Source organism: Pan troglodytes, chromosome 7 (assembly GCF_028858775.2).
Source record: "Pan troglodytes isolate AG18354 chromosome 7, NHGRI_mPanTro3-v2.0_pri, whole genome shotgun sequence".
NCBI lineage: Eukaryota > Metazoa > Chordata > Mammalia > Primates > Hominidae > Pan > Pan troglodytes.
The window spans coordinates 10,373,759-10,390,263 of record NC_072405.2 but is presented as its reverse complement, the minus strand read 5'-3'; the positions used below and the strand labels follow the sequence as shown (position 1 = coordinate 10,390,263).

General features: G+C 36.1%; 1 protein-coding gene across 3 annotated transcripts in view; it reads left to right on the top strand.

Annotated features, from left to right (window-relative positions):
- The window catches only part of CSMD1 (CUB and Sushi multiple domains 1), a 2,064,385-nt gene that overhangs the window by 1,597,708 nt on the left and 450,172 nt on the right, over window positions 1–16,505 (top strand). For all 3 annotated transcript variants that reach the window (XM_054657204.2, XM_016960221.4, XM_054657205.2), the window contains 2 exons: window positions 5,920–6,058; window positions 9,074–9,261. In XM_054657204.2, coding sequence (XP_054513179.1) covers window positions 5,920–6,058; window positions 9,074–9,261 — 327 coding nt within the window. The remainder of the gene's footprint in view (window positions 1–5,919; window positions 6,059–9,073; window positions 9,262–16,505) is intronic.

Sequence of the window (16,505 nt, the reverse complement as noted above, 5' to 3'; positions counted from 1 at the left end):
ACTATTTTGTTGTTCTTGTTACAGCCGACATAAATACCACCTAATTTTCTTCTTCATATTTCTGTTCTGGTTACTTATCTAATAAATATAGAGAGGAAAATATTTTAAGGAAAAAGGTGTTGCCTCTAATAATTACTCATTTTAAAAATGTTTACTTAGAGTATATGTTCACAGTCCATATCAGAATAGTCAGTGCACAATAAGCTAAGAAAATATTTTTTAAAAACTTAAAAACGTACCTCTAGTGTATATCAAAGAAGTACAAATTTAAGAAGAAAAGTAAAATATCATTTTTGTCTATCTTGTTAGCATAGATTTAAACAGGTGAATGAGACGTATTATTGAAAAGGTTATGTAGAAACTGGCATTTCCTAATCATGCTATTGATTATATAAAATCATGGTATTGTAGTGTAAATTCTTAGTAGGACTCTTAAAATTATTCTTGTCTTTTGAGTCATAAATTATATTCCTGGATCAATATCATAAAGAAATAATCAAGCAACTATACAGGTTTTTTTCAAGAATGTTTTCTGCAAGGCTGTTTATAGCAGTGAAGAGTTGGAAATGATTCAGCTTCAAACAGCAGAGGACTGATTAGATAAATCATGAAGAATAACAGGTATCAATACAAAGATCATAAGATCAAAGCGTCTCAGGTGTCCTTAGCATGTGAAAAACAGAGGATGCAGGCACATGTGTCATAAATACATACATATCTCATGATAATAACTTTGTAAAACACTAAAAAAAGGCTACACACCAAAATGTTAATTATGGTTATGGGTGATTTTTCCCTCTTAGTTTATTTTTATTTTCTCAGTTGTCTTTAGTCAACATGTATTTATTTTTAATAAGTGAATAGAAAAGGAATATATGTTAAATATCATATACAGTTGAGAATTTCTGCCCTGTCTAAAATACCTCGGAATAACATTCTCAGACCCATCATCTCTATCAAGGACTCTAAGCAGAGCTGGGATCTAGGTGTGGAGCATTAAACTCCTCCATGACAACCGCAGTATGGTGGGGGCATGATCCTTCACCACCTCATCCTGCCCTGGTCCCACCTCCAAAGAAGTTACTCACCATTACTCAAAGTAGAAACGCAATTTTTTTTTTTTTTTTTTTGAGATAGCGTCTGGCTCTGTCACCCTGGCTGGAGTGCAGTGGTGCAATCTCAGCTCACTGCAACCTCCGCCTCCCAGATTCAAGCAGTTCTTCTGCCTCAGCCTTCCTGAGTAACTGGGACTACAGACACCTGCCACCACGCCTGGCTAATTTTTGTATTTTTAGTAGAGGGGAGGTTTCACCATGTTGGCCAGGCTGGTCTCAAACTCCTGACCTCAGAGGAGAAGTAGAAACTTCTAACCACGTCCTATGTATAGTATCGTCTGGTAATACTACATGTAAAGGAGGGTGTTCTGATGTTCACCCTTTTCATACATTGTTAAAACAATTTGTGGGTGGACAAGAAGCACCACCCATGGGTGAAATATTGATACATAGAAGGGCAACAAAACACTCTTAATAGCTGAAATTTCATTTGTATGTATTTCCATCACATATTGTAAATGTACAGTTTTTATGTTTTATGCTGTACAAAATGTTAATAAATGGGTAGGTTTTCATCTTTTATAAATGAGTAAATATATACACATGTGGTGCTCAAAGATATGATACTAATACAGGGCACAGTTAGTCACAGGTGCAAATCATATTCTAGCCAAGCATATTTCACTGATTTGGAAGCATGAATTTTCAGGAGAAAGAAGTTTAAAGTGAACACTACACTCTCTGTTCTGTCCTGGCCACAAGTCAAGCTGTGCCATATGTCCTTTACCATAATAGGCTAATTGCAGATATGTTACAAGCTGCAGGGTGAGTGTGGACCACAGCACAAACAGGATGAGGTTAAAGCTATAGGTTGTTAACAAAGGAAGCCCTTGGCAGAAAGAAAAAGTTAATAGGAAAAGATGTTAAAAGTCTACCTGCGTTGAGAAACCTAATGACTGAGTGCAGCTGAGCCTCAGAGAAGGTAGGGGACGCTCCGATGGGACAGGCGGGTACCCCGATCACTGCCTCTGCTGAAGACAAATAGCCAACTTTCAGAAGTAAATGCATCTAGTAGGGAAAAAAATAAAATAGCAATGAAGTAGTGAGTAATACAGATAACAAACGATTTAAGAAATGTTTCAAGAAGCTCACATCCCTTACAGAATACTCTTATTTATTGTTTTTCTTGAAAAATGTTTTGTTTAAATCAATTATATAACTGACCACAAAGTGAACCTTAACAAATTAAAATAAGTTATAGGTTTCATGCCCTGTAATATTCCAATTAAAGTAGAAACATGTAATAAAAATAGAACTACAAGCAAATGTCTATCCATAAAAAGTCCACTATAATTTTACATTAAAGAGAAACTCAAACCTTAATGCCTATACTATCCCATCTGGAAACCATGAGAACAGTACTTTCTATGAGAAACAATGTGAGACAGCAAAACCTGTGTTTCAAGGAAAATGTCTATCTTTAAGTCCTCTAACATAGAACAAAATGATCAAAAAATAAAGAAATTTAATAATAAGGTTAAAAAGTCAGAAAAAACAAAAATAAATTAGGATGCTATTAATAAAATTCAAGTGTTATAAACAATTTTAAGCAAGAGTGAGTTGTTAATATCAATAAAATAGACAAACTGTTTATGATTCTGATAAAAGGAACTAGGAAAGGAAAATGTTATAGATATTTAGTAACATAAAAGAGAAATTATCCATATCATAAAAATAATATAACTTTACATAAACAGTGAAAAGCTCACAATAGAGCAATTTTTTTTATTTAAAAGCGTAGGTTATTTATTTATTCTGGCAGAATTTCCTGGATGCCAGGCACATGTTGAGTATAAATTTTATGGCCTCCGGACAAAAGGTTTCTCTTTCTCTCTTTCTTCTGCTTCTAACAGGCTCATATTCCTCAATGCAGCTCAGTGGCATCATGAAAATCTCAAGCTATTTTGGGGAAAAATGACTATACATGAAAACACCAACTCTGTGGCAGCAAAGCTTAAAGTCTGTAGAAAACGGGTGATTTTTTTAGCAAAAGATAAAATACCAAAAATGACTCAAATAAAAAGTATAAAATGTGTGTAAAGTACCATAGAAAAGAATTGAAAAAAAAGATTAAGGATTGAACATTGAAAAAGACACAAGTACCCTACAGGGCTGTGAGTGAGTTCTCTTTCAAGTCTAGAGAACCTTAGTGTTGTGCACTAGCACAGATAATGGAGAAGACAGGCTGCCTCCTTCATAACATTTCATCAAGCCAGCATTAATGTAACCCCAATGAGATTGTTCTAATAAAAATAAAGCCATAGGAAAATACACATATGTAATCAAGAAGGGGTGTATGTGTGTGTGTGTATTTTAGAAATACAGTATCAGGGAATTCATCACTGTAATTTAAATCATCAAAAAAAAAGCAAAGAAGAAATTGCTTTCTAAACACCTCATTGGCTCATTGGTTTATTTGCTTTTTTTGTTATCAGCTAAGTGAGTGTGAACATGATTGATGATGTTCATCAAATATTTTTGGTCTCCATCAGGTGGAATGTCTTTTCTTGAATCTTGTAGATTAAAGGAACCTTGTCATGGGTTCTGGTCAATTAGGTATATGAGGAAATGCTGTACTCAACTTCTGGGTCAGCGTCTTTGATTGCTTTCCTAAGACCTTTTTCCACCTGCCATAGCAACTGAAGAAGGGACCTGTGTCTCACAGACCTAGACATGCCACATTTGTGAGAAATTCACTTCCCATTGTAGCTACTACAGTTGCAGGGCTGTTTGTTACGGCAGAGTAATCTAATCCAAACTGACTAATACAAACTTATTACTTACTATTTACTTACTTACAATCTACTTACTGAGATTATTATTATTTTAGTGTAAATTTTGCTCATCGGCAGTGTTATTATTAAAGTGTCTATTTCATCAGGATAAAGCAATTCAGGTTCTAACATACACTGTAAATTACAAAGTGATGGGTAAGAGTATAATAAAATAATTAATATTTGGCAAGTTAGACATATTCCAAGAAACATAAAAATGCAAAATAAAATTACTAAAGTAAAGGAAACTTTTGGTTGGTTTTGTATTTATATGGAAATTCACACATAGAAATAACTTATCATGCAGATTTTAGAAATAGCTCAACTATCATAATTTTCTTGGAATTCTGCATCTGCCATATGTCTTTCTTATATAGTATCTTTGGATGGTTAAACATGACAAAATAAAAGTCATATATTTAACATATTTAATTTTGCTTATGTTGTATTCATAAAAGAATGTGTTGCATTGCTTTAAAAAAACAAAAGAATTGAATTACATATAATTATGTATATGGATATGTGATTCATAGGCTCCAAATGTGAATTTAAGAAATTAACAAGAAAAATTAAAATATTAATAAGTATAATTTGGTTGTTTTAAAAATTATCACAAAAAATCAAGTGTTCTTCAGGAGCTCAAGTTAATAAAAATTACCCTGATTTCATATTTTTAAACTACATAGGTATAAATGCATAGAATAATGCATAGGTATAAAAATAACAATTGCAACTTATTTGGGAAAAATATATATATATATCAAAAAATATGATCTATAAATCAATCCCAGTGCTATCCATTATTAACATGTTTTTAATTTCCACTGCCGTGTTCACTGAATAAAATTTTTCTTTTATTACATTTATAATAGATGGACAATTTTTTATCCACTTTTCAAGTTTAACATTCTATTGCAAAGATTTTCCCATATCAACAAAATTTCCAAACGTTACTTCAAATATATTTGCCACATTCCAATATATGGTCATGCAGTTTCCATAAATTTTTGCTTTTATTTTTTCTGTATTTGTTTCCTGACGTAAATTAAGATACTATTGGTAAATCCATAAATTTCACTAATTCACATTTTTTCTAGCATCAAAACATGGCTAAAATGATATAAACTTTTTGCATTTTTACATTATACATATGGCCATTTTTAAATAAAATAAATATTTTTTCCAAAAGGATTTTTTCACCTTGGAGTATTTTCACGTACTTTATTTGATATCTATAAATCCACAAAGATGATTGCCAATGGCAAATAATTTTGAGAGAGAATACATAAAATCTGAAAAACATGTGGCCAGGGACATATTCTTAATTACAGTATGAAACATTGGTATGCCATTTAAAATTCCTTTAGATGATACAGGTATGCATAATCACTTTCACTGAGCAGTAGTTATATACCCTTTCAAACTTTATTTTTCCTTTGCAATTACAAATCACTGTCACAAAACCTTGCAAAGGGTTCAATGCAGTCTAATTCTATACTTATCAAATTTGATTGAACGTTTTGTTTTGTTTCACACTCACAAATAATATGTTGCATGTGGCTGTTTATTTTAATAAAATGCACACAATGGAAGTAAATAAACACATGCATACCCACACCTAAGGGTGTGTATATGTATCCATTTTGAGATGTAAGGTCATTTTACATTTGCTTATGTATAGATATTTGTTAAATTCCAAATGCATGTAAACTATAGATAACCGGGCATGTACATCATGAAATGGTTAGCAGTTAAATGAGATAATTCAGTTAGCACAGAGAACTCACGTATACATTGTCATTACTAGAGAAAAAGAACTTTGCTTCAAGTTAATGGTAAGTACATGGAGGTAGCATATATAGACCCTGATTTCAATAAATGTACAGTTTCCTTGGGAATAAGATTTGCTTTGATACTTGAAAATATTCCATCTATGAACACAGAAGCAGATTCTGGCTTTTGTCCGGGTATTGTTCTGGCATATCCTTCTGTCTCATTGGATCTAATAGATATTCTACGTCTTGTTTTAGCTCCATGTGGTGGACATCTGACAGCGTCCAGTGGAGTCATTTTGCCTCCTGGATGGCCAGGATATTATAAGGATTCTTTACATTGTGAATGGATAATTGAAGCAAAACCAGGCCACTCTATCAAAATAACTTTTGACAGGTAAGAAAAAAATTAGTCTTCATTTGGACCCAATGGTGTGTGTCTCTTCCATAGTTTTAGTAAATGGATCTTAAACTTTAAAAAGATGGCAGTTTTTTTCGGTTCCCGCATAGGAGCACACTTTACCAGAAACAGGCACTTACTTGTAAGTTTTGTTCTTCTTCAGTGGTATCCTCTAAGCCCACAGTGAGCCAATGCTCTGGAGGTTAGTAGGGGAACTGCCAATCCTGGAGGACCATTCCCGAGGTCCGACCCTTGTATCTGACTCTGGGTTTGGGACCTGCACTGGAATCAATTCTGCTTGATGTCTGATTGCACATGGAAACCGCTCTGGGTCCCTTGGTCCCTTAGGTGCCTTCTGTGGTAGAGGAAATCAGCTCTCCTGTTCTGGTGGTGGCTGCTGGTCACTCGAGGGCAGCTAGTGATGCTGAGCGGGCAGTGGGGTACGGACAGCAGATCAGTCACCAACTAATCGCCTATGAGTGACATTATCACTAGAATGTTGCTTGGCTTAGCTATTTAATAATGCATTTCATGATCTAAAAAATAAGCATGCTGGGCTGCATAGGTATTTGTTTATTAAAAAATAAACAGGCTATTGGAGTTCTATATAACAAGGGTTTTCCCATTTGTCTCAACACTGAGACCAAATTGATGATTAAAAACTAAAAAGATTTTGTCATGAGCCACATGAACCAAAGGCCAGGGAGGCATCTTTGTTGAAAGTTTCAAGGTTATTTTCTGCATAACATTGGGCTTTCTCTAACAATGACCTTCTTCTTGACTAGACTACATTCTGGATTTCAGTATCCAGAATATTATGGTGTCTCAAGATAGATTAACTTCATTGTATTATTATCTTTTTGTTTTCAAATGATCAATGCTAACATCAACACAGGAAAGGTTTTTCAGCAGGAGTTGTGTTAACTTTCAGTAATTGTATTTATTTGAAATAATTATTTTTATTTTTTCACTTGCTTCTGACAAAATAATAATAATCCCCAATAGGACAATCTCTTAGAACAAGAGAAAAAAGTTGTTTATAAATCCATCTATATTAGAAAGTGAATTACTGTGTATAATCAATCATTTGAAAAAATACTAACTCTGTAAGTATTCAGTTGATTACCTTTGGTTTCTTACTAATTTCTCCACTTACTGGTATTGGCAGGTGGAGCTGAAGCACACCCTGACTCCCAGCAGCACATCAAATTTAAGTAATTTAGTAAAAGTAGTGATCCTATATTCTTGTCTGGCCAGTCTATTAGCCCTCTATTTTCAGTTGCCTGAAGGAAGGTATTTGCTTGATTTTTCCCAATCTCATTCATTCAATATTGTTTCAGTGTGATGTTTTGCTAAATTCCATTTGGAAATACCCGACATTTCTGATATTTTTAGACATGTGTGATCTGTACTCTAGACATAGTACACAGCTCTTAAAAGATGAATTGCATAAGGAAATGTTCATTTCCACCATGACCGATGGGCTGACACCTTAAAGGATGGGATTGTGCGCACAAATTCTGAGCTCTGTGCTGATGGTATTGCCAGGCGGTGTGTGTTAGGCTGCCCAACAGAAAAGAATATGCAGATGTTTCTGTTTCCAACGTCATCCTGGAAATCTTCCAGCTGTTGAAATAGGCACTTTGTCAGTCCTCACTGTTACTAAAGAAACAGGATAGGACAACTTCAGCATGACTATATCAAAGGAGATTGCTTTCACGCTTAGCCAGACTTCTTGAATTTGAACTCAAACAACTGAGAAATCAGTTTTAAGAAAAAGATTTAGAATAGTGTCATAAGACAAAGTTGGCACTATGGAATCCCAAATGTGGCAGCCTGTGGCCTTATTCTGGTCCAGATGTGTGATATACAAATGGTTCACATTCCTCTTTATGGAAGAATGGGGCCCAGGGTACCACATTCACTAGTTGCAGGAATAGGTAATCATGTGCGTTTGCACTAATCAGTGTATCCATGATCTAATGTATACAGGACACAGCCCTTTGGTTTCAACATCGTTTTCTGTTGCTACACGCCATGAGACTAAGATTGCTTCCCCTCTCCCAAGTTTTCTCCCAATTCATCAGCAACATCCAGCACAGAGCTAATGGCACAGGCTTCCGTGGGATCCTTTGGCTCAAAGTGACTGAGTGAGTCAGAGTCTTATGACGCTTAAGCTGCTCCCTGAGAGCCAAGTCAGGCACTCAGAAACCGGATTAGCTCTTCGAGGATCAGATAGGCCCACTTAGAAAATTATCTCCGTGCCTGGAGTGGTACCTACATTGCATCACAGGGGAGCCAAGTGGCTGCAACTTTATATATATATATAAAATCTCGGGCCAGATTCTCGGGAAGCATAAGAAAACTTAAGCAGTTTTTGGAAGCTGTTGTAACTTTCTCAAGTTATTAAAGTATCCTTTCATGTCTGAAATGGCAACATACCCATGGTTATTCTAATGTCTTGAAAGAGTTATTGCAGTTTAAAAAGGCATAGGATTTTTTTTTTCAGGAAAGGTGTTTAAACTATCATCACACGTTTTTAATGATCTTCTTTAAGAGACCATTTCACTCTAGTGCACCCATTTTAAGATGTCTATAATTATGTTAAATAGGGAATGGTAAAAATAGTTTAAAAATATATAATTGAGTTTTTTCTATTTGGGAATAATCTATCTGTCTGTCTATCTATCTATCTATTTATCAATCTATCATCTAAGAAAACTAATCTCGTTGATAGTATTTTTGTTTAAGCTGAATAAAGGCCTCCTCTTGTGTCTGTAATATTGTAAGACAGAATATTAGATAAGAGAAAGGGATTTAAGCTGTGCCATCTCATCAAGAAAAGAACATACTATCCTTATATTTGTACCCAAGTTTTAAGCATATGTAATTTCAACTATTTTCTTCATGTTAACGTACATGGGTTTCTGATTAAGGAATGAGGATGTCAGGAGCACGTCTGTAAGCTGGCCGCTCTGCATGTCTTTTCTGATGGGATGTATATATTTGCAGATTTCAGACAGAGGTCAATTATGACACCTTGGAGGTCAGAGATGGGCCAGCCAGTTCGTCCCCACTGATCGGCGAGTACCACGGCACCCAGGCACCCCAGTTCCTCATCAGCACCGGGAACTTCATGTACCTGCTATTCACCACTGACAACAGCCGCTCCAGCATCGGCTTCCTCATCCACTATGAGAGTGAGTTGCACCTTCCCTTGACAGCCCGGCAGGGCAGCATGCATGGGAGAACTAAAGATCTGGGTTCTTATTTCCAGCCTGCAGATGACTGTGCTAGTTTACTGATCCTGCTTGACTCTAGCAAAACCATACTATGCAATTGTAAGAACTTTCGCTTATTCATAAGAGAGCATCTTGGAATTACTGCCTTTTAACTCTCAAAAATATGTATCCATCGCATAGGACAAAGTAAAATAATAAAAACAGTGAAATGGGTTCATCTTCAGCATAGAATAATGGAAGTAATAATATACTTCTATTATTAGAAAATATACTTTCTGACCAAAAGTCTTATAGGATATATTACTAAAATTATGTTAACCTGGGCAATGGAGAAAAGGATCCTTGCTAGAAAATTAGGTCAATTTGTGGTACCGAATCTGAGTATAGATAGACACGTTTCACTGGGTGAAAGTCAGGTAACAAGAGGAGAAGGAATTAAAACCCGCTAAACCTTACCAAATTCCAAACAATTGTTAACAATCTTTCAACAAGCATGAATAATACTTTAAAACAATTATTAAACATATTTTAAAACAATTGTCAAAATATTATAATGGAATGTATTTTGCAAGACAGTCCAAACTTCCAAATGGAAAGTATTCCTGCCCTTGTTTCCTGAAATCAAAGTTTTAGCTTCTGAAATGATGAGATTAAGTAATTGTATTATTTTATAATAATATTTATGCTAATATACTTCTGAAATCTAGCTGATGGGAATCCCCCCTAGGAATACATTTTTAACATTAGCCAATTAAAACAAAACAAAGCAAAGTAGCTGTTATTCTTTTCTCTGTCTGAAAACACTTCCCTCAAAGAGTAGCATGGAAAAAGGGAGAAAAAGTGGCAATTACTATTGGACCTGAAGGAATCAAACCTTTATTTTGCCAAAGTTTTATGGCTGTTCTTTTTCAGAACTTTATCTCAAAATAAGTACTATTGTAAAGATGTTTTTAAAATTTACATATACCCACACGTATGATTTTACAAATGCATGCATAGAATCATATCTACTATGATGGGTTTCAAATCTCCTTTTATTCCTTTTCTTGCCTTCCATTCCCCACATCACCTCCTGTTACTCTTGTTACCCTCTCCCTGAGCCCCGTTTCAGCACATTTAAATTAACAACGTTATGTGCATTCCTCTGTTTTACATACTCATATAAGTATACACAAACATGCATATGCATGTATATCTTAAGATTATTTCTACTTTTAGATAAAAATATTATATTGTGATATCAGGAAAATTGCTTATTAATGACTTAATCATGAATTTGAAATTTAATTCAGAGTTATTACTCTTCACATATATAGATATACAACATTTGCTCCAAAGTAACATATTTCGAAACTTAAAGTAAAATTTAAGAACCAGGAAATTTTACATTTTGTTTCTTTAAAATGTCCATTCGAGTTGTCACTTCTCTTTGAAGTAACAATATGTGTAAACATTGCAGTGATCTGAATTTGTAAGATCCCTAATAAGCCTTGTATTTTCTCATCCTTACACCCTCCCCCCAACTTTTTCTACACCAGAATTTCTTGGCTCTTAGACATATGGTGCATGAAACTTCAGAGAATAATTATTTTCAGGCATTGACAAATATTAGGACAGTTTTCCTTTCTTTTCATCTGTATTTGTGTAGCTGTAGATGACTTTGGTTTTTCTAGTTCCATTTGAGGAAATGTGTTCCAAAGGCTAAGTGAAGGCAGCAGAAACTAATTTCATTTGTTTATCCAAGTCATTTAAATAAATGTCTCCTTATTTCTCTTTCTGGAAAATCAGGGAATGATAAAAAGTCATTTCATAAATTTCTATTTAGCTTGTCATCCTCACTAATATTATAATAATAATATTTTATTATAAAATATGGAATACGTATTATATTATACTATAATATAATAATTTAATATGTAAGTAATCCTGACAACTATTTTTATAATCTTAAAAGAATGACTACCCTATGTTTTGGTATTCTTTTCATTTATTCTGTGTTTAAAAGTAGAGTGCAGGCTTCGTAAGGCATCCTTCCATCACCTGGAGTACCCCTCAGAGAGTAAAGCTCTTTGCCATTTTTCATATATATATATATATATATATATATATATATATATATATATATAATTTATTTATTTTATTATTATTATTATTATTATCATATGTTAAGTTCTAGGGTACATGTGCACAACGTGCAGGTTTGTTACATATGTATACATGTGCCATGCTGTTGTGCTGCACCCATTAACTCGTCATTTACATTAGGTATATCTCCTAATGCTATCCCTCGCCCCTCCCCACACTCCACAATAGGCCCCAGAGTGTGATGTTCCCCTTCCTGTGTCCATGTGTTCTCATTGTTCAATTCCCACCTATGAGTGAGAACATGTGGTGTTTGGTTTTTTTGTCTTTGCCATAGTTTGCTGAGAATGATGGTTTCCAGCTTCATCCATGTCCCTACAAAAGACATGAATTCATCAATTTTTATGGTTGCATACTATTCCATGGTGTATATGTGCCATATTTTCTTAATCCAGTCTATCATTGTTAGGCATTTGGGTTGGTTCCAAGTCTTTGCTATTGTGGAAGTGGGTGAAGGATATGAACAGACACTTCTCAAAAGAAGACATTTATGCAGCCAACAGACACATGAAAAAATGCCATTTTTCTTTCTCTGCATCCCTAAAAAGAAGAAGAAAACTGTCACCAAGATGATGCCTGTTTAGTACAGTGATAACTGTGTGAGAGTCGTAAAGTTCTGATCTGCTGGAGAGTCTAGCATTCCCTCTTCTTCCCACCTTGTTGGAAATCTCAGGAGGTAGCTGTATAGCCACAGAAGTGACCGGAGGCCTCACCTAGTGAGTGAAGACAGGAAATTGTTGCGTGTGGAACTTTCCAGCACTGTGACTTCAAAGACTCACTGCTCTAAATACACATCTAGACTTGCATATAGTGAACTTCCAGAAGGCTCTCAAAGGTTTGTCATCTATTCCTCTGACTTAAGGGAGAAATAGGACCTCAGAGGGACGTGATACTGAACCTTGACTTGGGATCACTTCTTATTTATGTATCAGTCGCTGTGTATTTGTAGAGACATATGGAAATGTACATAAGTGAATGAGGTTCAGGACACGGCTTTTTGTTTGCTTGTTGTAAGAAAATGAGTCAGGAAAGGCCTGGGATTTTATGAGTGCTTATCACCAACGCTGCACCTAAGGGTTACCTGCGGGGCTTTAAAATAAAACCAATGCCTGCGCACCAGCTCAGATGTTCCGGTTGCTATTTCTGTGGGTGGTGTTGAGATAAGAGTGCTTTCAGAGGCTCGTGACCCACTCAGAGGGTGTCCCCGTTTACCTGGCGCTGAAGGGGAAGGTTTCTTCAAACATCATAGTGCACTAACACATCCCTGGGAGCTTAGTAAATTGTACGGCCCCAAGCCCAGATTCCAAATATTGTGATTCAGGGAACTCATGATGAAAATCAGAATCGTGAGCTTTTAATCAAGTCCTCGAGGTGATTCTGAATAAGGTGAAGGCAGACGCAGATCCCGGGCTCCAGGGAGAGAGAAAACCCGCAGGCAAGCAGGAGGGAAGGGGCCAAGGCCAGCAGAGGTCACGGAGGGATAAAGGAACCAATGAGTCCAGCGAGAAAAGCAGAGACAGAGAACAAGTGGCAAAGCCTGGAAGAGAAAAATGCTACCAACCCCTTCATCCAGGTAACCCCATCTAGCACCCTTTGACAAAATAGGTTCTGAAGCCAAGATGCAGGCACTAGAAAATGATTACACTCACTTATCCAACACATTCTTTGAAACTGGGTTGCCTGTGAGCCAAGAATTATTATTTTTTTTCAAGTGAAAATGTCATCCAATTTTTATTTATTTTTTTATTATAGTTTAAGTTTTAGGGTACATGTGACAACGTGCAGGTTAGTTACGTATGTATACATGTGCCATGTTGGTGTGCTGCACCCATTAACTCGTCATTTACTTTAGGTATATCTCCTAATGCTATCCCTCCCCCCTCCCCGCACCCCACAACAGGCCCTGGTGTGTGATGTTCCCCTTCCTGTATCCATGTCTCATTGTTCAGTTCCCACCTATGAGTAAGAACATGCACTGTTTGGTTTTTTGTCTTTTCGAGAGTTTGCTGAGAATGATGGTTTCCAGCTTCATCCATGACCCAAGAATGATTTATATCGAACTCTTTATGCCTCTTAAAAACAAGAATATTGTTCATCTCTTTTGTGTTTCATCATACATGTTTCACATTGTAAACACTCCTTGCTTTGTGGAATTATTAATGACACTTCTGCATGCCCAAAGAGGCCCCTGCCAATGCTCTCTACACACAAAATGGGTTGCAGAAATCACAGCCACAGGTACTCGAGGCTGACTTATATTTGCAGCGGTGCCGCAAGGCAATGTGAGCTACTGTAAACAGCATTCACTCCAGAAGGCCTTTCTGAATTGTGTGGCGGAAAGGTTGAAGTCATTTTTTTGAGGCTTTTGTAAAAGCATACCTAGAATTGTAGTTCTGCTTCGTGCACTTAGTCTTAGGAGTCATCTCATATCTTAGTGTCCAGTGACAGTCTAGCCATTCTTTACGAGGAATGTGGCACAGTGTCTGTGTATAATAGCGATTGCATTCTTGCTCCAGAGTGATCATCTGCTTTGTATGTTGATCTTTAAATCACCACTTTAAAATTGTCATAATTTTGTAAGAAATTGGAAAATAAATGGAATTCTCAAGGGTATGAAGGTTTTCCATTTAATTTTAGAGCATTTTTTGAAAATGCTGTCAAAAGTATCTTGTTAATCATCTCTGAAGGCAGAAGAAAGATTCATCACTTGTAAATGTAGATACTCTATTGTGTGATTCATATATCATGCTATTCATGGAAGAAACATTGTGATAAAGGAGTATATTTAATGGTTTGTATGTGCGTGCACACCACACCGATTGGTTTGCTGAGATTCGGTGACTTTTTATATGATCAGAAAAGGAAAGGAAAGTGGTCGGGATGTAATGGTACTGGATGCAATGCAAAGGTATATATAACATGCCCGTGCATGCTAACACTCACAGGCACACGCATGGATGAATACATGAAAGAGAGGAGAAAAGCAAGCAAAGGCTCAGGTTTCAATATCAGTAAATAATGTAACATGGCCAGTTTGCTTAATTTCTTGGCTCGCTGGCTTTATCAACTGTGACTTTTCAACCTCTATTTTGAAACCTCTCGGAGGCTGTGAGAAGTGACATCTCTAAGCTCGGCATATGAAATGTGCTCAGGAAATGTTCATTCCTTCCTTGGACTAGGAGTTTTATAAAGACTGATGATTCAGACAGAACCCCGCTCATATCAAACGTACCTCCGTATGAGCTGCACACGGATTATTTGCAAAGTAATCAACTCCCTTTATTCATTAAGTAGCAAATGTATTCAGTCACTTATTTTGCAAAGACCAATTGAAAAAAAAAAGTAATGTTTGTAACTATTTGTATGAAAAATTCATTGTTGCTTTAAGGTTCAAGTAAGAAGGAGTGGGAACAGACTCTGAATATACACGTCGTTTCAACAAAGTCCGGTGGTCTGTATTTCTCTTTGTGCTGTCAGGCAGGAGACAGAATGGGAAAGAAGGTAGGACTTTGCCCTACCTTTCCCACAAGGTAAATTGGCTACCTGTGTCCACAGACTGGTCTTAGTTTATCATAAATGTATTGTTCCATTGGAGATAAATCACCTGCTACAAAATTCCTTTTTTTTTTTTTTTTTTTTTTTTTTGAGACAGAGTCTTGCTCTGTCGCCCAGGCTGGAATGCAACGGCACAACCTTGGCTCACTGCATCCTCTGCCTCCTGAGTTCAAGCGTTTCTCCTGACTCAGCCTCCCAAGTAGCTGGGATTCCAGGTGCCCACCACCACACCTGGCTAATTTTTATATTTTTAGCAGAGACAGGTTTTCATCATGTTGGCCAGGCTGGTCTCAAACTCCTGACATCAGGTGATCCACCCACCTCGGCCTCCCAAAGTGCTGGGATTACAAGCATGAGCCACCGTGCCCAGCCAAATTCCAGATGTTCTTTCTCACCATTTTCTTGTTTCAGGATTCTTTTACATGGCCAGTTTCAGTTGAACTGGAAATCAAATGTAGTATCATAATTCTACCACTCAACAGTCCTCCCGTCCTGTACTCTCCATTCAAACAGTTTGTAATGAAAACGAGAACAATGTCTGCATATTTCAAAATTCAATAATGGTGTCAATTATTATTTAAAAATGAATGAAAGTATTATGGCATAATATTGGAACTAAGCATCAATTGTGACCTTAAGAATTTATTCAGTTTTAAATGTAAATAATTCAACATTTTAATTCGATGTTTTTATTTCTACCACAGTTTGTCTCTTTTCACTGTAAATTTTTTGTGGGGAAAGTTTTGTTTATGGTTTATAAATTTCATTATTAAAACCATTAATATATAATTCTCACTTATTCTAAGATAATCGTTCCTATTACTGTTTTGCCGCAGTGCATACACTGTTGTTTAGTGACCACAGAAACCTTTTTGAAGAAATGAAATTATTTAGTTAACTGTTTTTTTTTTTCCCAGAAACCTAGAGATCAGTGCATTTCTTCAGCAGAGCTTCTTCTTTTGAGGGAATTCTTGTCTTGATTTTGATCTTGATGCTAGGAGCTGGAGGTCATTATCCTTAGCAAACTAATGCAGCAACAGAAAACCAAATGCCGCATGTTCTCACTTATAAATGGGAGCTAAATGATGAAAACACATGGACACATGGAGGGAACAGCACACACTGGGGCCTGTAAGAGGGTTGAGGGTAGGAGGAGGGAGAGGATCAGGAAAAACAACTAATGGGCACTAGGCTTAATACTTGGGTGAGGAAATAATCTGTACAACAAACTCCCATGACAAAAGTTTACCGATGTAACAAACCTGCACATGTACCCCTGAACTTAAAATAAAAGTAAACAAACAACAACAACAACAAAAAAAATCATTCACCCAGCGTTGGGTTTTAAAATAAAAGTAAACAACAACAATAAAAATCATTCACCCAGCATTGGGTACCACGTGTGCATTCGGAGCCAATAATGCATAAAATCTGTGGGAGTGTCATGGAAGAAGTCATAAACAGTGCCTCTGAAAGTGAATGTGTGTGTGTGTGTGTGTGTGTAT